General features: G+C 39.7%; 1 protein-coding gene and 1 non-coding gene across 2 annotated transcripts; both read left to right on the top strand.

Moving 5' to 3' along the window:
• The first annotated feature begins 1,225 nt into the window (after window positions 1-1,225).
• On the top strand, window positions 1,226-15,402 carry SPINK8 (serine peptidase inhibitor Kazal type 8 (putative)). Its single transcript, XM_042977066.1, is given in 5 exon segments — window positions 1,226-1,245; window positions 6,584-6,644; window positions 7,534-7,623; window positions 7,625-7,656; window positions 15,327-15,402. Coding segments are annotated over 5 exon segments (279 nt in total).
• Window positions 15,403-17,959: 2,557 nt separating this feature from the next.
• Window positions 17,960-18,061, top strand: LOC122236764. The gene has a single exon (XR_006215016.1). It is a non-coding gene; the product is annotated as a U6 spliceosomal RNA (small nuclear RNA).
• Window positions 18,062-22,238: the final 4,177 nt, after the last annotated feature.

Raw genomic sequence — 22,238 nt, 5'->3', positions numbered from 1 at the left:
TTTTTGAGAGAGAGAGAGAGAGAGAGAGAGAGAGAGAGAGAGAGAGAGAAACATGAGCAGAGGAGGGGCAGAGAGAGGAAGACACAGATCCGAAGCAGGCTGCAGGCTCTGAGCTTCAGCACAGAGCCTGACGTGGGACTCGAACTCACTAACTGCAAGATAGTGAGCCAGAGTTGGACATTTAACCGACTGAGCCACCCAGGCTCCCTATTTAGTCCTAATTCCTTTAGGTTACAGATGTAGAAACTGAAACTCAGAGGAAGAAAGGCTTCCCTCAGTGTCATTGGTATCAAAGCTGGGAGTCAAATTCTAACCTTTCAAACCCAGGACCACTGAACTTTTCAAAATACCTACTTACTATCCAGGTCTTCAAACCTTAGAAACTTTCATTTTCAGGGTCTATTTACATTTCTCAAACCCAAAAAGAACTTGAGTAGCTCTGTGGAAATAGAATCAGATATTCTTCTGGTCAATGGCTGGTTTTAGAGTTCATGTTTAATGATAGGGAATCTCTGAGCGCCTCAGTGTGGTGCGTTCCAATCTGTGGGGGCTGGCGACGTGGGTGGTGAAAGAATTCACCCAAGGCAGAGCAAAAGAGATCGAAGTTTCTTGAATACACTGCAAGGGAACAGCAGGCAGGACAGCAAGGGAGAAACTGTCTGCCAGGAGGCGGTGCTGAGGGGCCACAGTAATAGGGCCGAGTGAGGGAGTATGGGGACGAATGGAAATGTCCATTTTTTGGTAATCTTCGGAATTGCGCCTGCTGGTAATTGGTCAGTTAGGGCCTGTGGCTATTTTGAGGTAGGTCACGTGATGAGCCTGTGTCAGCTCCGGTGGTCGCTGTGGGTCCTTTTGCCTTCCTCAGGTTTCCATAGCTCAAGCCTCTACACCCAACACATCCTTTTTCCATTTGGACTTTGAAACTTTCATTTATCTTCAATTTTTTTACTTTCTATTGGTGCTTTCTCTCACTGAAAACATTTTTTTCCCAAGCCCCTCACATCTTAAGAGGCTCTGTAACAAATTGAAAAGTAATCTCCATGCCTCTCATATCTTATGGGGAAAACTCCTTTCCCTCCTCTGCTGAAGAAAAAACTCTTTCCTTCCACTCCAACACTTCTGACACCAAATGTGTGGGTTTTCCACACCAAGCAATCCTCCCATTTTCTGTGGACACCAATCGGGTGTCTTACAGTTTAACACAATTATGACACTACTACCGGGCATGCATCCCAACAGTATGGGGTAAGGACTCAATCCCACAAGACTGCCCCTACTTCAGACAGCAATCACAAGACTGGGCCTCCAGCACTTCTAACCAACTAGCTATAACACAGAAATTCCCCTGACTCCGTTCTTAGGTTCAATAATTTGCTAGAATGGCTCACAGAACTCAGGAAAGTGCTTTACTTACTATTTCCGGTTTATTATAAAAGGCAGAACTCAGAAACAGCCAAATGGAAGAGAGGCACAGGGCAAGGTAGGTGGGAAGGGACACAGAGCTTCCATGTCCTCTGGGGGCACCACCCTCCCGGCACCTCAATGTGTTCAACCTGGATTCTCTCCAAACCCTTTGGTTTAGGATTTTTATGGAGGTTCCATTATGAAGATGTCTACTGAGAAAAAGAGGCAAAACCGAAAAAAAAAAACAAAACCAAAGACCTTTATTTGAGGTCTCAGAATTGCAATTTGGCAAGAACAGATTCCAGAGCTACGATGTGCTGCTCACATGGGAAAACAAGGGGTTTTTATGAGAAAGGAGGGTAACTACATGATCCTAGATAAATAAGAGAAGAAAAAAACCTCAATTCAGTGCTGACTGGTAGAGCTGCTTTTGATTACTATCTAGTTGGTTATTTTATAGGTACTATCGAACAGAACTCCTCCTGGTATGCATTAGGTAACTTTTCCATCACGATGAAGGTCATATCCACAGTTTTACTGTCTGGATACCAGTTGTTCTGTTGGATTTTACGAGCAACTGTTTGTAATACAATTAGCACTTCTGGCCCAGTTCAAGAGTTCATTACTTAGAATGGAAAATAGAGCTTCAATATTGAATCTCTTATGTCTAGCAATTTTGTACAGGGGCACCTGGGTGTCTCAGATGGTTAAGTGTCCAACTTCGGCTCAGGTCATGATCTCACAGTTTGTGAGTTCAAGTCCCACACTGGGCTCTCTGCTGTCAGCGCAGAGCCCGTTCCGGATCCTTGGTCTCCCTCTCTCTTTGTCCCTTCCCCACTTGCTCTCTTTGTCTCTCTCTCTCTCTCTCTCTCTCAAAATAAATGAACTTAGGGGCCCCTGGTGGCTCAGTCAGTTGAGCATCCAACTTCGGCTCAGGTCATGATCTCGCGGTCCATGAGTTTGAGCCCCACATCCGGCTCTGTGCTGACAGCTCAGAGCCTGGAGCCTACTTCGGATTCTTTGTCTCCCTCTCTCTCTGCCCCCACTCATGCTCTGTGTGTCTCTCTCAAAAATAAATACATATTAAAAAAAAATTTAAAAATAAACGAACTTAAAAAAAATTACACAATTCCACAAAGGCATGATTAAATCATTGTCCTTTGGTGATTAGTTCAATCTCCAGCCCCTCTCCTCTCCAGAGGTTGAGGGGTGGGGCGGAAGGTCCCAATTCTCTAATCCTGTGGTTTTTTCCTCTAGAAACCAGCCCCATTCTCCTCCTCCAAGAGCCACCTCATTAGCATAAACTCAGGTATGGTGGAAAGGGGCTTATTATGAATAACAAAAGACACTCCTCTCCCCATCTCTCAGGAAATTACTAGGGTTTTTGGAGCTCTGTGCCAAGAACTGGAACACACCAAACATATATCTCTTCTTATATCACACCTCCTCTTCCCTATTAAATGTAATCCTCTCTAAAGATATCCAGATATAGGGGTGCTGACAGCACAGAGCCTGATTGGCATTCTCTCTCTCAATAAATAAATAAGCATTAAAAAAACTGAGATATATTTTTATACTTTCCCATCTCTCACTCAATCCTCATCCCCACTGCTGCTGAGAACACCACCCACTGGCAGCGACCCTCCTGCAAGCAGACCGTGTGACCTTCTGGCTAAGTCTTATGCCAACCCTCTGTGAGGAACATCTCTCTTGAAAATCCATCTTTCTTGAAAATCACTCTGTCCTTCTCTAGTTTTGTGGCCTTATATTTTCGCTCAAATCTGTTTCTCTCCTTTGTACCCATATCAACCCTGTTCCGTTGGTGAAACACTTCATGTATCACATAAATCCATGCCCGTCTCACAAAAATGACTCTTCCTTTAAAAAATTTTTTTTAAATGTTTATTTTTGAGAGACAGAGACAGAGTGTGAGTGGGGGAGGGGCAGAGAGCGAGGGAGACACAGAATCCAAAGCACAGAGCCCAATGCAGGGCTCAAACTCACCAACCACAAGATCATGACGTGAGCCGAAGTCAGATGCTTAAACTGAGCCATCCAGGTGCCCCTAAAATGACTCTTCCTTAATGAAGGTTTTCATCATTGTCTCTGAAAGTATTTTTATATTCTCCTTAACTGTTCCTTTTGTCTCCAACTTGACTTCCTCTAACCCACCATCCTACTTCTTAAGAGCTGTCTTTTTTAGGGCAAATCTTATCATAGCTCTGCTGTACTAAACACAAAAGTCTTTGTGATAATTGCCTTACTACTATGATGGGTTTCCTAGTGATAGAGTAGGCAGTTAGTGATACTGAAGCAGGAAACAGGACTTTCTGACCAGTACAAAGATAAAAATCAAGAAACCACCAATCATCCCCAGAACACAAACAGCTAGAAAAAGACCCCAGGGGATATGCATGCATTATCCCCTATAACCACTGCACTACAGTAACCTATAGCTTCGTTGTAATACATTAATATTGCGGTTTTGACCCTCCTCGTGGAGGATAGCTGACATGACAATTCCCACAAGGACCTCATAGGGCCAAAAACGCCCTCTTTGGACTGGCAGGAGGAGTCCCTTAGAGGATCAGAAATAGCTCAGACTCAGTCAGAGGCCTCCCTAACTATGACCCATAACCTATGCAAACAAAAAAAGAAAAAAAAAAAAAACAACCTAATTCTGGTGCAATTGTGACCTCTGGGCCTGCTTCCTCTCCCATTCTGAGAGTGTACTTTCCCCTTAACTGCTATTAAACTCTTGCCTACTTGAGATTTTGGCTCTGAATTCTTTCTTGGCCAAATTCAGAAACTGAGGTTGGTGGTGAGTCAGGGAAAAGACCTGCTGTTGACATCAGCTGTTGACATTAGTTGACACGCCACTTATATACATATCCAATAACTACACACCATATGCTCAGCTTGTTCCAGAAACTGAGCTATATCCTGGTTATAAGGCAGAAATGGTCCCTGGTCCAACAGTGTGACAGACCAGTGGCTGGAAAGACTGATCAAGTGCCAATAAACTAGTATCCAGAATATATAAAGAACTCTTGCAACTCGATAATAAAGAGACAAATAAGCCAATTTTTAAAAAATAAGAAAAGTAACTGAATAGACATTTCTCCAAAGATGATAAACAAATGGCTAATAAGTACATGAAAAGATGCTCAACATCATCGGTCAGTAGGGAAATATTCATCAAAACCACAATGAGATACCACTTTGTACCCACTATGATGGCTATAATAAAAAAGGGAGAAAATAACAAGGGTCGACAAGAATGTGAAAAACTTGGAATCCTCATACACTGTCACTGGAAATGTAAAATGGTTCGGCTTCTTTGAAAAATAGTCCAGTAGTTTCTCAAAAGGTCACCATATGACCCAGCGATTCCACTCTTAGGTATATACCTGAGGGAAATAAAAACACATGGCCACACAGAAAATGTGTATAAATTTTCATATCAGCCTTGCTCATAATAGTCTAAAAGTGAAAACAATTCAGATGTCCATTGGTTGATTAATGAATAAGTAAAACATAGTATTTACATCCAATGGAATATTAAATTTAGCTATAAAGAGGAATAAAGTACTGATGCATACAATAACAGGGATAACCCTTTAAAATATCATGCTAAGTGAAAGAAGATAGACACAAAGACTACACATGTATGATTCTATTTATATAAAGTGTCCAGAAAGGACAGAAAGTAGATTATTGGTTGTCTGGGGTGGGGGAGGGGAGGGGGTGTGGAGGGAGGAATGAAAAGGGACTGCTGACGAGTACAGGGTTTCTTTTTGGGGTGATGAAAATGATCTCAAACTGATTGTGGTAATGGTTGCACAACTCTGTGAATATACTAAAAACCACTGTACATTTCAAATGGGTGAATTCTGTGGTATGTAAATCATATCTTAATAAAGCTGTTATATATAAATAGAGTTGATAATATAAATATGATTGTTATATCAGATAATTATAACATATAATTATATATAATAAAGTATATACACATATACAGTGGACCCTTGAACAATGCAGGGTAAGGGACACTGACCCTTACTCCCTCATACAGTCAAAATCTGTGTATAACTTTGGGCTCCCCAAAACTTTACTAATAAGCCTACTTTTGACTGGAAGCCTTACCAATAACGTAAACACTTGATTAACATATATTTTGTATGTTATATGTATTGTGTACTGTATTCTTACAATAAAGTAAGTTAGAGAAAAGAAAATGTTATTAAGAAAATCATGGAGGCGCCCGGGTGGCTCAGTTGGTTAAGCCTCCGACTTCGGCTTGGGTCATAATCTCACGGTCCATGAGTTCAAGCCGTGCGTGGGGCTCTGTGCTGACAACTCAGAGCCTGGAGCCTGCTTTGGATTCTGTGTCTCCCTCTCTCTCTGCCCCTCCCCTGCTCACGCTATGTCTCTCTCTCTCTCAAATAAATAAACATTTAAAAAAAGAAAATCACAAGGAAAAATACATTTACATTTCAATATTGTCCTTATTGAAAAAAATCCACATGTAAGTGGACCCACACAGTTCACTTTGGGCCAAGAGTATGTAAGCTTTTGAAATTAATATAACATTGTATGTTAATTACACTTCAATTAAAAAAAAGAAAAAATATATGGAAGCCTTAATGAAAGTCAGCAGCTTTGAAGATATCTCAATATAACTGCTTCATGGAAATTTGTAATTTAGAGAGTGTTTTCTAAAACAACTGAGAAGGATTATGAAAGTTGTTATTTACCTATGAAAGGGCAGGGCCAGAATTAAGATCCCCATTTTACATGAGTGAGGGGGTCACAAGTTCCCTATTTCTTCACTTCTTTAGAGAGCGGTATGCATCACAGAAGAACCCGGCCTCTTCTTCTTTTTTTTTAAGTTTACTTATTCTGAGGGTGAGTGGAGAGAGAGAGAATCCCAAGCGGACTCCATGCTGTCAGAGCAAAGCCTGATGCATGGCTTCATCTCATGGAACTGTGTGATCATTACCTGAGCCGAAATCAAGAGTCAAATGCTTAACCAACTGAGCCACCTGGGTGCCCCAATCCCAGCCCCTTCTTAGGGATCTGATACTTCCTGTGTGCCAACCAGGGTCTCCTTCATCCTAGCTTTTCCCCTAAGGTCAGAAGACAGAGCAACTCTTCTGAATGTGTTTTTGTCTTCCAGAATTTTGGAAGGTGCAGAGGCTCTTCCTGCAGGTGCAGAGGCTCGCCTACAAGAGATGAAGGTGAGCTCTACTTCCTTGGTTCCCAAGAACAGGAATGGGCAGCACGCCAGTTTCCTTGATAGCCCCAGATTTTTCTTCTGAGAGGTGGGGACAGAGGTGGTTGGCATGGGAATAATATACCACAATAAAATCTGGGTCATCAACCATGTGTAGCCCATTTCATATGTTCCTGAGCCCTCTTCCCATGCATTATTCCAGTCAGTTCATACTCTCTTGTGGGATAGAAGGCAAATATTTTGAACCATTAAATGGACGAAATCACGGCTCAAATCCAGGTCTGTCCTATGCTGCAGTGGACAATTTTTCAGCCAAGATATGCCAAAATGTACATCCTGCACCCCACACACTAAGGCCCCACAATGTACTCTCTCTGTCCCCTTCCTTCTATATCTTACCTCTGCTGTGGCGAGTTTGACATCACTAATGTCTGAAGCACCGTATGTAAGTCACTCAGTAACGTTCATAAGAAAAGTCTAACCTTGAAAGACATTTTCCTTTCTGTAATCCAACAATCACATTTGGTAGTTGATAGGGCAGGGATTTTCATCCTGATGAGTCTTTTAGCTCAGACTGGGGAGTTCACAGATCATATGTTATATTATAATTTATGTTATGTTATATTATATTATATTATTATAGTTATATTATTGGTTAAGTGCCAGTTATAATTTATATTATATTATATTATATTATATTATATTATATTATATTATATTATATTATAATATTGGTTAAGTGCCAGGGGCCAAACACTGAAGTTGCTAAAGACCCTTCTCTAAACTCCTGGTCTAGCGTTCCTTTTTCAGTCTCCCTCCCCCCATTACCAGTGATGATGGTCAGAGGACCTGGAGTAAAGCATCTGAAGCAGCAATCTGTGTCTCATCTTTAGGTTGAGTGCATGGAGAATATAAATAAGTGCTGGTTTATCTCTTACATCAAGCCAAGTGAACCCATATGTGGCAGTGACCGGGTTATGTGGCAGTGGTGAATGCCATCTCTGCTCCAAAATTCTGTAAGTCTTGATTTCTCTTCTCCCTTCTGTCTGTCAGGAGGCTGAAGGTAGACAAGATAGGAGTAACCTCCTCAGAACACTTCCTAATGGTTCGATCTTCCCTCCAGAGACTCCTCCATTTCTTCCATCCTTCCCTATGTTCCCAGAAGGGATCTCATTCACACAATGCAGAAACAGAAAGCCACTGAGGTGAGAGTGTTCTGTCTGGCCTGGCTAAGTATCAAGTGGAAAGTTCTCAGTAGCAAGTAGCCACAGGATTCAGATCATGTGATCACAGATGAGGGTTACCCTCAAGCCCCCTCAGGCCAAAGAACAAATGCTGATGAAGAAGAGGAGGAGTGGGCTGGGTGTAGAATCTTCCCAGCTGATGGCTTATTGATCTTTGAATGGATATTATTCTCTCAAATAACTTTCTTTAGCTTCCAATTTTCTTTTACCTTTCATGCTTTAGCTATGTGGTTTAGTCTTTGGCCCCATCATATGTTAGAAGATTTGGGAGACAACCACATGAAACGCCCAATTCTTTGGTCTGAGAGGAATAATAGTGAGGCACCAAAGTTTTTATCAAGGAGGCTGCCTTACAGAGGTGGGAGGAGGATTTCCCAATATCTGCTTTCTCCTTTAAGGAGAAAAGCTACACCCCTGGGTAACTAAAATTTAGAGATTAAGTCCAATACTTTAAGAGAGAGAAAAGCAAAGACATGAGAGTAGAAAAAACTTATGTCTTTCTGTTTCCTCTTGTCTTCTTAAAAGAAGAAATAATAATCTTGGTCACAATAACAGATGTTGAGCTGGGCAGGATTAGACTTTCTTGCATGCCTTGCTGCATAAATATCAAAATTTACACTAGAACCCATAAAACACTTGGTGAGGCAAACAACTTTGGCATCAGCCTCAATCACCGGTATAGACATCTGACAATCAGAATGCACAATCTGGGGAACTTAGACCATCATAGACTCATAGGATGCTAAAACCAAGAGATACTGGAGAGACGGCTTCCAGAGAATTCACACTGACTATATTTTTTGAAATATTTTCTTAGTAGTTAAAATGGGAATTAAAAGTAATTTACTATAATCTAGTTTGGATTGATACATTAATTATGAAAGTATTTTAAAAATTTTGCTCCTATATAGCCCCATGCTTATTCACCCTTCTTTGCGTATTATTATCATGCAAATTATACTTCTATACATGTATGCCCATCAACGTAGATTTGTAATTATTGCTTTAGTTAGTTGTCTTTTAACTCAGGAGAAAAAAGTTTACAGAGAAAAAATACATTTATACTATCTTTTCTATTTTCCTATGTAGTTACCTTTATTGGTTCTCTTTGTTTCTTCATGTGGATTTGAGTTTCTGTCTAGTGTCCTTTCACTTCAGTCTAAAGTACTGTCTTTAGTATTTTGAAGCAACAGATTCTCCGAATTTTTGTTAATCTGGCAATGTTTTAATCTCTTCTTCCTTCCTTCCTTTCCTTCCTTCCTTCCTTCCTTCCTTCCTTCCTTCCTTCCTTCCTTCCTCCCTCCCTCCCTCCTTTCTTTCTTTCTCTCTCTCTCTTTCTTTCTTCTTTCTTTCAGAGAGAGAAACAGAGTGTGAGCGGGGGAGAGGGGCAGAGGGAGAGATCTTAAGCAGGCTGCACACTCAGTGCAGAGCTTGACGTGGGGCTCAGTCCGACATGGCACCGTGACCTGAGCCAAAATCAAGAGTCAGACACACACCTTTATTTCTGAAGACAATACTGTTTGCTGGTTATAGACTCAGTTGACAGTCACTTTCTTTCAGCACTTTATATCATCTTACTGTCTTCTGGCCATGGTTTCTGATGAGAAATCAGGTGTTAATCCTACAGAGGATCAGAGTATGTGATAATTCATTTCTCTACTGCCTCTTTCAAGATTCCCTCTTTGTCTCATCTTTCCACAGTTTGATAATGATTTGTCCATATGTGGATCTCTTTGAGTTTATCCTATTTTGAGTTTATTGAACTTTTTGGATGTGTATATTAATGCCTATTTATTTATTTATTTATTTATTTATTTATTTATTATTTTTAATGTTTTATTTATTTTTGAGGGAGAGAGACAGAGACAGAGCATGAGCATGAGCAGTGGAGGAGCAGAGAGAGAGGGAGACATAGAATCCGAAGCAGGCTCCAGTCTCCGAGCTGTCAGCACAGAGCCCGACGCGGGGCTTGAACTCATGAACCGTGAGATCATGACCTGAGCCGAAGTCGGATGCTCAACCGACTGAGCCACCCAGGCACCCCCTATTAATGCCTTTTTAATCAAATTTTTAATCAAAGTTAGAAAGTTTCAGCCCTTATTTCTTCAAATGTTTTTTTTAATTTAATTTAATTTAATTTATTTATTTTTAGTTTATTTACTTTTGAGAGAGAGGGGGGTGGGCAGGGAGAAAGAGAGGGAGAGAGAGAATCCTAAGCAGCCTCTCAGTGGCAGAGCCCGGTGCAGGGCTCAATGTCATGACTATGAGATCATGACCTGAGCTGAAATCAAGAGTCAGACACTTAAGAGGCACCTGAGTGGCTCAGTTGGTTAAGCATCTGACTTCAAATCAGGTTATGATCTCACGGTTCCTGAGTTCAAGCCCCGCGTTGGGCTCTGTGCTGACAGCTGACAGTTGGGCTCGAGCCTGGAGTCTGTTTCAGATTCTGTGTCTCCTCTCTCTGTGCCCCTTCCTCACTCTCTCTCTCTCTCTCTCTCAAAAATAAACATTAAAAAAAATTTTTTTTTAAAGAGTCAGACACTTAACTGAGCCATCCAGGTGCCCCTTCAAATATGTTTTCTGTCCTCTCCTCTCCTCTCTTTCTGGGACTCCAATATGTTGATACACTTGTTGGAGGCCTCCATTTCTTTGTACCTCTGTTCATTTTTTCCCCCCAAATTTGAACTGGCTTTTTCTTTTACTTGCTATCTGAAGTACTTTGACCCACTCTGCTCATTTTTCATTACTTTTTCTTTCTTTTCCTCAGACTGGACAATATTAATTGACCTATCTTCAAGTTCACTTACTCTTCTGCCTGCTCAAATCTGATGTTGATCCTCTTCAGTGAATTTTTCATTTCAGATAATTACATTTTTACACTTGACCTTAGCCAAAAGGCCAAGAAGCGATCAGATAATTATATTTGTCACTTCAATAATTTCTATTCGGGTTGTTTATGAAATATATTTCTATTGCTTTATTGATATTCTCTATTTGATGAGACATTATTCTCATACTTTCCTTTAGTTCTTTGGACATAGTTTTCTTTAGTTCTTTAAGTATATTTAAAATAACTAATTTAAAGGGCACCTAGGTGGCTCAGATCAAACCCTGCATGGGGCTGGCTGCTGTTGACACAGAGCCCACTTCCGATCCTCTGTCTCCTTCTCTCTGCCCATCCCCCACTCATGCTTTCTCTCTCAAAAATAAATAAAACATTAAAAAAATAATTTAAGGGGCGCCTGGGTGGCGCAGTCGGTTAAGCGTCCGACTTCAGCCAGGTCACGATCTCGCGGTCCGTGAGTTCGAGCCCCGCGTCAGGCTCTGGGCTGATGGCTCGGAGCCTGGAGCCTGTTTCCGATTCTGTGTCTCCCTCTCTCTCTGCCCCTCCCCCGTTCATGCTCTGTCTCTCTCTGTCCCAAAAATAAATAAAAAACGTTGAAAAAAAATTAAAAAAAATAATTTAAAATCATTGTCTCATAAGTCTAATATCTGGGCTTCCTGACTGTTTCTATTGATTGCTTTTTATCCTGTGTATGGGCCATACTTCCTTGTTTCTTTGCATACATCACAATTTTTTGTGATTTTAAATAATATGTTGTGGCAACACTGGAAATCAGATTCTCTCCATTCTCCAAGGTTCGTTGCTATTGCTGTTTGTTGTTGCTGCTGCTATTTATTAGTTTAATGGTTTCTGGAATAATTCTGTGAAGTCTGCCTTCTTTGTCATGTGTGGTCACTGACAAGTCCTACTCAATTATCTTAGTGGTCTCATAGGGATTAGACAAAATTTTCCTCAAATGGTTGGAACCAATAAATCTCCCAGTTTTTGCCAACAAAAACATTGTATGTGCTGAGGAATGTCTTCAACACTTAGCCTTCGCTTCCTGCTTTTGGAGAGCTTCAAGATTAGCCAGAGGTGAGAGCTTAAGGCCTTCTGGGGTCTTTCCTGATCATGCACATAGCCCTACACATGTTCATGGTCTTCTAGATTCCCAGGAATTTCTTAGTGCTTTTCAAAACCTCCTATGGATATCTCATTCCTCCGCCTTTACTTTTAAGCTTTTGGTTGGCTTATTGTTTTCCTCCAACTGCTATCCACCATAAGACATCCATGATACTGAAACACTGCCTCTGATTGTTTTCAACAAATGCTCCCAGGGGAAAAGGCTGTTCACACTGGGGTATCTCTGAGTTAGGTCAAACAAAAACAGCTCTCCAAGTGGGTCTTCTAGAGAACCATCAGACAGGTCAAGGAATGACAATTCTTTGGTAATGGTACTCTGAAGGAGTTCCCAAACCATCTTGTCCCCTCTAGGTGCTGCCGGGCTGCTGGTTTTCACTATGATACAGAGCTGTTGTTTTTTAATACTACTATAGATCTGAGATCCCATTTCCATTTTTGCAAAGGAAAAAAAAAGCCATTGGTACATAGACTTTGTAGATTGCTTTGGGTATATGGACATTTTGACAATATTCAGTCTTCCAACCCATGAGCATGGGGGAGGCTTCCATTTATTAGGACATTTTCTTTCAGAAATGTTTTGTAGTTTGTGGTGTACAAGTTTTTCACCTACTGGGCTAAATTTATTCAGAGGTATTTTATTTTTTTGGATGCTACTGTAAATGGAATTGTTTTATTAATTTTATTTTCAGATTGTTCACTGATGCTGTATAGAAACACAACTCACTTTCATGTGTTGGTCTGTACCCTGAAACAATCTAATTATTAGCTTTAGTAGTTTTTATATGAATTTTTTGGGATTTTCTATATGTAGAATCATGTCCTCTTCAAACAGAGATAGTTTTACTTCTTCTTTCCAATTTGGGTCACTCTACCTACCACAGCTTTATTGAGGTAAAACTGACAAATAAAATTTTGGATGCCTTTAATTTCTCTTTCTTGCCTAAAGCTCTGGCTAGAACTTTTAGCATAATGTTGAATATCAGTGGTAAAAGTAGGTATCCTTGTCTTGTTCCTGATCTTAAAAAGAGATCTTTCAAGGGTACCTGGGTGGTTCAGTTGGTTAAGCATCTGACTTCATCTCAGGTCATGATCTTGCAGTTTGTGGGCTCGAGCCCCAATTCGGGCTCTGTGCTGACAGCTCAGAGCCTGGAACCTGCTTTGGATTCTGTGTCTCCCTCCCTTTCTCTGTCCCTCCCCCACTCATGCTCTGTCTCTCTCCCTCTCAAAAATAAACATTAAAATTTTTTTTAATAAATAAACATTAAAAAAATTTTTTTAAAATAATGAAAGAGACCTTCCAGTCTTTCACCGTTGAGTATGATATCTGTTGTGGGGTTTTCATAAATGTTCTTTATCATGTTGAGGAAGTTCCCTTCTAGTCTTTCTTTTTCTGAGTGTTTTTATTATGAAAAAGTGTTGAATTTTCCCAAATACTATGAGGGTTTTGTTAAATGTCAATTGAGAAAAACAGGTCCTTTTTACCTCCTTCGTTCTATTAAGTGATGTTATTGCATAGATATGGTTGATATTTTTAGGTTGAACCACACTGCACTCTTGGGATAAATCTTGCTTGGTCATAGTGTGTAATTCTTGTAATATGCTGTTGGATTCAGTTTACTAGTATTTAGTTGAGAATTTTTGCATTTATATTCATAATGGATATTGGCCTATAGTCTTTTTAATTTTTTTTGAATGTTTATTTATTTAAAAAAAAATTTTTTTTTTTAACGTTTATTTATTTTTGAGACAGACAGAGATAGAGCATGAACAGGGGAGGGTCAGAGAGAGGGAGACACAGAATCTGAAACAGGCTCCAGGCTCTGAGCTGTCAGCACAGAGCCCGACGCGGGGCTCGAACTCACGGACCGTGAGATCATGACCTGAGCCGAAGTCGGCCGCTTAACCAACTGAGCCACCCAGGCGCCCCCTGAATGTTTATTTTTGAGAGAGAGACAGAACATGAACGGGGAAGGGGCAGAGAGAGGGAGACACAGAATCCAGAGCAGGCTCCAGGCTCTGAGCTGTCAGCACAGAGCCCAACTTGGGGTTCGAACTCCCAAACTGTGAGATCATGACCTGAGCTGAAGTTGGACACTTAACCAACTGAGCCACCGAGGCACCCCTATAGTCTTGTGTGTGTGTGTGTGTGTGTGTGTGTGTGTGTGTGTGTGTGTGTGATGTCTTTATCTTTGCTATCACGGTAATTCTGGCTTCATAGAATGATTAGAAAGTATTTTTTCCTCTTCTATTATCTGGAAGAATTTGAAAAGAACTGGCATTCTCTCTTAAATGTTTGGTAGTATTCACTAATGAAGATATTTGGTCTTGAACTTTTCTTTGTTAAGAGGTTTTTTTCATTGCTGATTCAAGCTCTTTACTTGATAAAGATCTTGAGATTTTCTCTTTCTTGAGTCAGTGTAGGTAATTTGTGTTTCTAGGAATTTGTCCATTTCATCCAGGCTATCTAATTTGTTGACACTTGTTTATAGTATTCCTTAAAAATCATTTTTTATTTATGTAAGGTCAGTAATAATGCCTTAACTTTCATCAAATTCATACCTTAATTTTATTGTACATTCTCTTTATGATACCCTGTATTTCTACTTAAATATTCAAGATGATTTTGAATTTTCTATATTTGATTTAATGCTAAGTATGTTTTGTACATCCAGTATCTTTGACAAACAAACATCTATAACAACAGGTATTCTAAAATACTTGTTACAGGGGTGCCTGGCTGGCTCAGTCGGTGGAGCATGTGACTCTTAATCTTGGGATTGTGAATTCAAGCCCTAAGTCAGGTATGGATATTACTTAAAAATAAAATCTTATTTTAGAATTTTTTTTAAATTTTTTTATTTTTTTAAATTTTTTAATTTTTTTAACGTTTATTTATTTTTGAGACAGAGACAGAGCATGAACAGGGGAGGGTCAAGGAGAGGGAGACACAGAATCTGAAACAGGCTCCAGGCTCTGAGCTGTCAGCACAAAGCCTGACGCGGGGCTCAAACCCACGGACCGTGAGATCATGACCTGAGCCAAAGTCAGCCGCCCAACCGACTGAGCCACCCAGGCACCCCTTATTTTAGAATTTTTAAAAAATGTTTGTTTATTTTTGAGAGAGAGAAATAAAAAGAATGAGCAGGGGGAGGGGCAGACAGAGAGAGAATCCCAAGCAGGCTTTTGTGCTCTCAGTGCAGAGCCCAACACAGAGCTCGATCCCACGAACTGTGAGATCATGACCTGAACTGAAATCAAGAGTTGACGCTTAAACAACCGAGACACCCAGGATCCCCAAAATTAAATCTTAAAAAAAAAAAAGAAATAAAATAAAATATTTGTTACATAAGAATTCACTATAAGCAGAGTGTTTTTCCTTCTCAAATTTAGCTAAAGATTATCAAATAAAATTTAGTCATAATGTATAATGTGCCATAAAGTAAAAAATGATCATTTCAAAATATAATTCTTTCAGACATGAAGGGCTAAACATAACTAAACTGTATGATGGACCTTGTGTAAGTAAAGTCACTTTTATTCTTCACTTTTAGGAATAAATCAGATATACTGATATGTTGTAGAGAGTTTTAAATGTTTTGTTATAAAAACTTTCAAGCATAAACTAGATACAACAGTAAATATCATATGCCTATTACATCAATCTAACCAAGTACAAAGTGTTTGCCACATTTCCTTCATTATTTCTTCTTTCTTTGCTTACGTATATTAACACATGGCTTGGACATCATGTCATTTCACTCTCAGAAGTGTGGACATTTCCTTACATGCCCATAATTCTGTTATCACACCTAATTAGTTCCCTATCATCTTCCAATATGTACTTCATGTTCAAATTTTCCCAGCCATCTCAAAAATAATACCTGCTGGGGAAATAAAAGTATTTTAGCCTAATAACTCAGTAGTAAAGAACATCCAGTCCATCCTTTCTGTTCCCTGTCATGCCCAATTTCTGGGATATTGACAAAAGACATTAATTGGAACATTAAAAGTTATTCTGCAACGAATGGACCAGGTCTTGCTTAGCTCTGGTCTAGATATTGTGTCTTTGACCTTAGAGTCATAAGGCCAAAGCAAGAACTCGGCTGATGCCATAGAGATCATTGTAGAATTATGAGTCATAGAAATAAGACTGGAGAGGGGCACCCAGGTGGCTCAGTCAGTTAAGCGTCCGACTCTTGGTTTCAGTTCAGGTCATGATCTCATGGTTCATGAGTTTGAGCCCTGCATCAGGCTCTGTGCTGACGGCCTAGAGCCTACTTGCAATTCTGTCTCCCTCTCTCTCTGTCCCTCCCCTGCTTGCTATCTATGTCTCTCAAAATAAATAAGAGAGACTTTAAAAAAAAGAGAGAAATAGAACTGAAGAAAATCATCTTGGAACAAAATATGAAGAAGGTTGAAGGTAAGACAGGTAAAATGATTACATGCTTTTGTAATAACTCTATGACAATATCTTTTAATATAATCTCAGTGACAAGTTGACAAGGCTCAACTGATGTATATAGACCACCAGACATATTACTTGGGGAAGGCCTATAACCCGAAAGTTCTCTAGTTCCACTAGAGAGAAATCATGGTGGCAGGTTTGGGGGCAGCCTGGGTGAGACTAGTCTAGAAATCAACTGGTACACTGTGGAAGGTGACTTCATGAAGTTACATGCAATTTTCAGAATAAATCAGATATACATTTAGAAGTATGAGTAGATCTCAAAATAGTGCACTGAGAGAAAAAGCAAGAGAAGGAATAATACAAGTAACACCATACCATTACATAAACTAAAAATAACACAAATAATATATATTTTATACAAACACATAAACAAAAAGAGATACACTGAACTCATTAAAATCATTGGCTACAGTGTGGGGAGAAAGAGAGGAAACAAATAAATGAATGAATAGTGGCCCCTCCCCACAGCTCTTTCCCAAAGCACAATGGAAACTGTTTTTGACAGGATCACAAAAAAAAAATAACAATATTCTTGACAGGAAGAGCAACAATGATCACTGATTGATTGCCAACCATGTACCCTGCACTGTGTCACATGCTTTGCCTATATCTACTCCCCTGTGTTTCTACAACCCCCGCCATGAGGAAGGTATTGCTATTAGCTATGTTTCATAATGAAAAATGGAGAGGTCCACAGAGGGATGTGACTTGCCCAAGGATACACAGCTAGGAACGGGAAGGACTGAGTCCTGAACCTGGCTAGTCAGTCTCCAGACCCTGTTCTTTAACACCGCTTTCTATGCTGCCCATGGCACCCCATGTGCCTCTGACTTCGACTCTGCTCCACTCCAACTTCCTCCTCCTCTACCCTCCATCTTTCTGCCCCATGGCTCTCCTGGGGTCCAAAGACTCACATAGGCACCTGCATCCTTAGCTCTCCTCATCTCTTCCCACTTCCACTCTGTGCTTTTGTTCTCCAGTGAAATTAGAAGGTCTCTAGTCTGCCTTCATTCACAGAATAATTGTTTAGCATTCCTCCTATAGGACTATGGGTGTAGTTATTAATGTGGTACTTTTTCTCTTCATTTTCCCAAATTTGATTTCTCTAAGCAGGTATTTCCTTTGCAGGAAAACTCCTGAACTTTACCATGAAGAATTACAGAACTTGCTGAATCACCAGATGATCAACGGGAACATAATGGCTGCCACTTCAAGTATTACTCCCTGTAGAAGAAAATGCTGGAACTGGAGGAAACCAATGGTTAGAGGATCAAACTCCTTGAGATTTTGCTTCTTCGATAAATGATTCTCAGTAGAAAATATGCCTGGCAAACACTTCTCTTGGTTAATAAGAATATGTTAAAAATATCAACTATTCTGTGTTCTCATCCCAAAACTACATGACTTATGCCTCGGGGTCCCTCTGTTCTCATATAGATTGTGAGCAAATGACCACAGAAATCTAAACAAGGGGATAGATACCTCAAGGACAGCTCTATTTATAACCTGAGGGCTCTCTGGTCATTACCGAGCTGAATGTGTCATGTGAGTGATGTGGCTTTCAATACACCAGGATCTGGTTTGAGAAATTAACAACCATAACATAAAAGAGAGACTACTATTCAAAGAATACGTATTGAGTGCTCACTTCGGCAGCACATAAACTAAAATTGGAATGATGCAGAGGAGATTAGCCCCTGTGCAAGGATGACACACAAATTCACGAAGCTTTCCATATTTTTTGGAAGCCAATTTGACAATAAATTATATTTTAAAAAATGAATAAATAAATAAAACAAAAAAACAAAGAAAACATATTGAGCACAATACTTGGAGTAATACCTGGTCACAGTAAGGTTTCTAAATAAATACTCTACAAGCACTACCTTCTCTATCTCACGATAAACTTAAGAAGTATACCCCCATTTTAATGACAAAGGAACCGAGGCTTAGAGAGTTTCACATAATTCCACAGTGAAGATTCTACTAGAACAAACTGTATAGATCCTTATATAAAACATACAGTTAGGGTGCTAGGGAAACACACACACACACACACACACACACACACACACACACACACATACACACAAGACTGAGAAAGGATGAGGAAATACATGCTTATGTTAATATATGTTTATTTCTGGGGCGCCTGGGTGGCTCAGTCGGTTAAGCGGCCGACTTCAGCTCAGGTCATGATCTCATGGTCCGTGAGTTCGAGCCCCGCATCGGGCTCTGTGCTGACAGCTCAGAGCCTGGAGCCCGTTTCAGATTCTGTGTCTCCCTCTCTCTGACACTCCCCCGTTCATGCTTTGTCTCTCTCTGTCTCAGAAATAAATAAACGTTAAAAAAAATAAAAAAAAAATACATATATATATATATATATGTTTATTTCTTATGCTTTAATGCTTTTGTACTTTCCTAAAATTATAAGCTGAAGACCAATGATATCACTCAGGACTAAGGACATTTACTCAACATAATCTAGAAGTTACAGTCATTTGCTCCAATTTCTTCTCACTTCTTAGGACACAGCATAACAAGAATGAAAAGAATAGAGTGAGAGTCTTATCAGAAGTTCTTAAATGAACCCCAGGCAGCATGCATTAATAAATTAAAAAGCCTCCCAAACTAAGAAATTCTAATGCAAAACCAGAATTAGGAACCATCTGACTCAATTATCTTCTTGAGGTCCCATGCAACACAGAGATCCTACAATTCTAAAGAGAAAATTATTTATATCTGATGGCACTATTTGCTCAGTGTGGATATGTCTTTTCTTCAGATATGAGAGACTGAAAGTGTCTATAGAAATAAAAGAGGTGGACAGAGATTTAATATGAGGGTGAAATTGTTTAAGGGGGAAAGAGGAGATGAGAAGAAGAGACAAAGTGGAAACCTCCACTGAACTCATGCTGGTGGGTTCAAATCTGCTCCAACATGACCTGCACACATACATAAAATGACATTTGTATGATGATAACACCACAAAGGAAGAGGTAGATGGAGCTATATAGAAGCAATATTAAGCATTAAAATTAAGATGGAATTAACATGAACTAGATTGTTATAAGTTAAGATGTTAATTGCAATCCCTAAGGCAATCACTAAGGAACTAAGTAAAAAAATATAGTAAAAGAAATGACAAGGGAATGAAAATAGTACACTCAAAAATATTTAACATACAAGAAAAATCAATAATGGAAGAATAGAAGAACAAAAAAGACTAGACAGATAGAAAACAAATAACAAAATGGCACAGAAAAATCCTACCTTATCCACAGCTATGTAAACATTAACATCAAAAAGAGATTGGCAGAATGAATAAAAACACAATCCAATTAGATGCTGTCCACAAGAGATACATTTTTAAATTTTTTTTTAATGTTTATTTTTGAGAGAGAGAGAGAGAGAGAGACAGACAGACAGACAGACAGACAGAACAAAGTAGGGGAGGGGCAGAGAGAAAGGGAGACACAGAATTCGAAGCACGCTCCAGGCTCTCAGCAGTCAGCACAGAGCCTAATGCAGGGTTGAACTCATGAACTGTGAGATCGTGACCTGACTCTTAACCAACTGACCCACCCGGGGGGCCCCAAGAGATACATTTTGTATTCTAAGACACAAATAGGTTGAAAATAAAGGATGAAAAAAGATGAGCCATGCAAACAGTAACAAAAAGAAACCTGGAGTGGCTATACTACTATCAAACAAAACAGAATTTAGACAAAAACTGTTACCAGAGACAAAGGATTTAAAAAAATTTTTTTTTTCTTTTTTAATTTGAGAGAGAGCGCTCGTGCAAGTGGGAGATGGGTAAAGGGAGAGGGAGAGAGAGAATATTAAGTAGGCTCCATGCCCAGCATAGGGCCGGACGTGGGGCTCAATCCGACAACACTGGGATTGTGACCTGAGCCAAAATCAAGAGTCAGATGCTTAATCGACTGAGGCACTCAGGCGCCCCCCGCGCCCCAGGATATTTTATAATGATCAAAGAATCAAACCAGCAAGAGGGCATATAAATATAAAAATTTTTGCAACTAAAAATAGAGCCCCAAAAATTCATGAAGCCAATTAGAGAGAAATAGACAATTCCACAATAATAGCTGGAGATTTTGTGGCACCTGGGTGGCTCAGTCAGTTAGGTGTCCGACTTTGGCTCAGGTCGTGATCTCACGGCTTGTGAGTTCAAGCCCCGTGTCGGGCTCTGTGATGAAGGCTCAATGCAGCAATACTTCCAAGGGTGTAAAACACTGCAAAAATCTCTTAAAAAAATAAAAATAATAATAATAGCTGGAGATTTCAACATCCCCTTTTCAATCCTGGATAGAGCAACTAAGCAGAAGATCAAAAGTAAAGTAGAAGACTTGAATAACTATAACTATACAGACATCACAGACCCCACTAGACATCTACAGAACACTTCATACAACAATAGCAGAATTACACATATTTCTCAAGTGCACATGAAATATTCTCCAGGATAGACTATATCCCAGACCATTAAAAATGTCCAATAAATTTAAAAGGATTGAAATCATACAAAGTATGTTTTCTGATCACAATGGACTAAAATTAGAAATCAATAGAAGGAAATACCTAAGAAATAGCTAACAAAATTATTGGCAAATACCTAACAAACCTATGTATACATTTTCCTTCCAAGCCAGTAATCTCACTCCTCTAAGAATCTACCACTCTGAAGAGACACCTCTATACAAAAATATATATGTGTGAGGTGCCTGGGTGGCTCAGTTGGTTGAGCGTCCAGCTTTGGCTCAGGTCATGATCTCACGATTTGAGTTTGAGCTCCACGTCGGGCTCTGTGCTGACAGATCAGAGTCTGGAGCTGCTTCGGATTCTGTGTCTCCCTCTCTCTCTGCCCCTCTCCTACTCCTCTGTCTCTCAAAAATAAATAAATGTTAACGATTAAAAAAAATGTGTGTGTGTGTGTGTGTGTGTGTGTGTGTGTAGTTATTCACTGCAGCATTGTTATTGCAAATTACTGAAAACAACCTAAATGTCCGTGTATAGGAGAGTGGTTAAATACACTATAGTACATCACACAATAAACAACAAGGCAGCTGTAAAAGTGAATTAGAAAGATATCTATGAGCTGATATGCAGTGTTTTCCAGGGCATTCTGTAAGTGGAGAAAGCAAAATGCCAAAGAGTATCTACACTACACTACACTTGTGTAAGAAAGAAGGGGATAAAATAAAATACATCTGTATCTGCTCATTTGTGCAAAGGGAATACAGAGAGGGTAAACTAGAAACAAAAAAAAAGGTTGGTTACCTGTAGGGAGTAGGTGGGGAAATGACGGAAAGAAATGGGGAATGGGAACAAGACAGTAGAAATGAGGGGGGAGTAGCACTGCTCTGAGTGTATCTTTTTTGGTATAGTTCTCTTAAAACCACAGTTATGGTTCACATACACAAAAATAAACAATTAAAACCAACCAGGATGTGGGGAACTCAAAATGGAATACAAACACTAACCACTGCACTATCTGTGCAAATATTTGTTAATATTTCTGTATATTTCCCACACTGAAGGGATAGGGAAGAAGACAACCAACCTAAATAACTTTGTGGATCAGTATCTTGACTGGCTACTGTAAGACTTAAGACAACAAGAATTCTACATAAATGCTGCATTCCAGTTGGTAACTGGTGAGGGAGAAGATGCCAGATTTCGTGGGGGACAGAACAGATTTGAGATGAGGATTGCATTTGAAGAGTAGATGTGCTGTAGGCAATTGGGAGTGGCTGGAGCTCCAAAGAATGTCAGGGAGAGCCCTCCACCCTCACCTAATAGATTGGTCTTTACTTCTACCTTAAGAAATGACTCCTCTGGAGGCTCCATTCAAGAGAAATGGAACTCTAATCCAAACAGCAGTAGAGGACAACTCACTTC

Source organism: Panthera tigris, chromosome A2 (assembly GCF_018350195.1).
Source record: "Panthera tigris isolate Pti1 chromosome A2, P.tigris_Pti1_mat1.1, whole genome shotgun sequence".
Lineage (NCBI taxonomy): Eukaryota > Metazoa > Chordata > Mammalia > Carnivora > Felidae > Panthera > Panthera tigris.
This window is presented reverse-complemented; position numbering and strand designations above follow the sequence as displayed.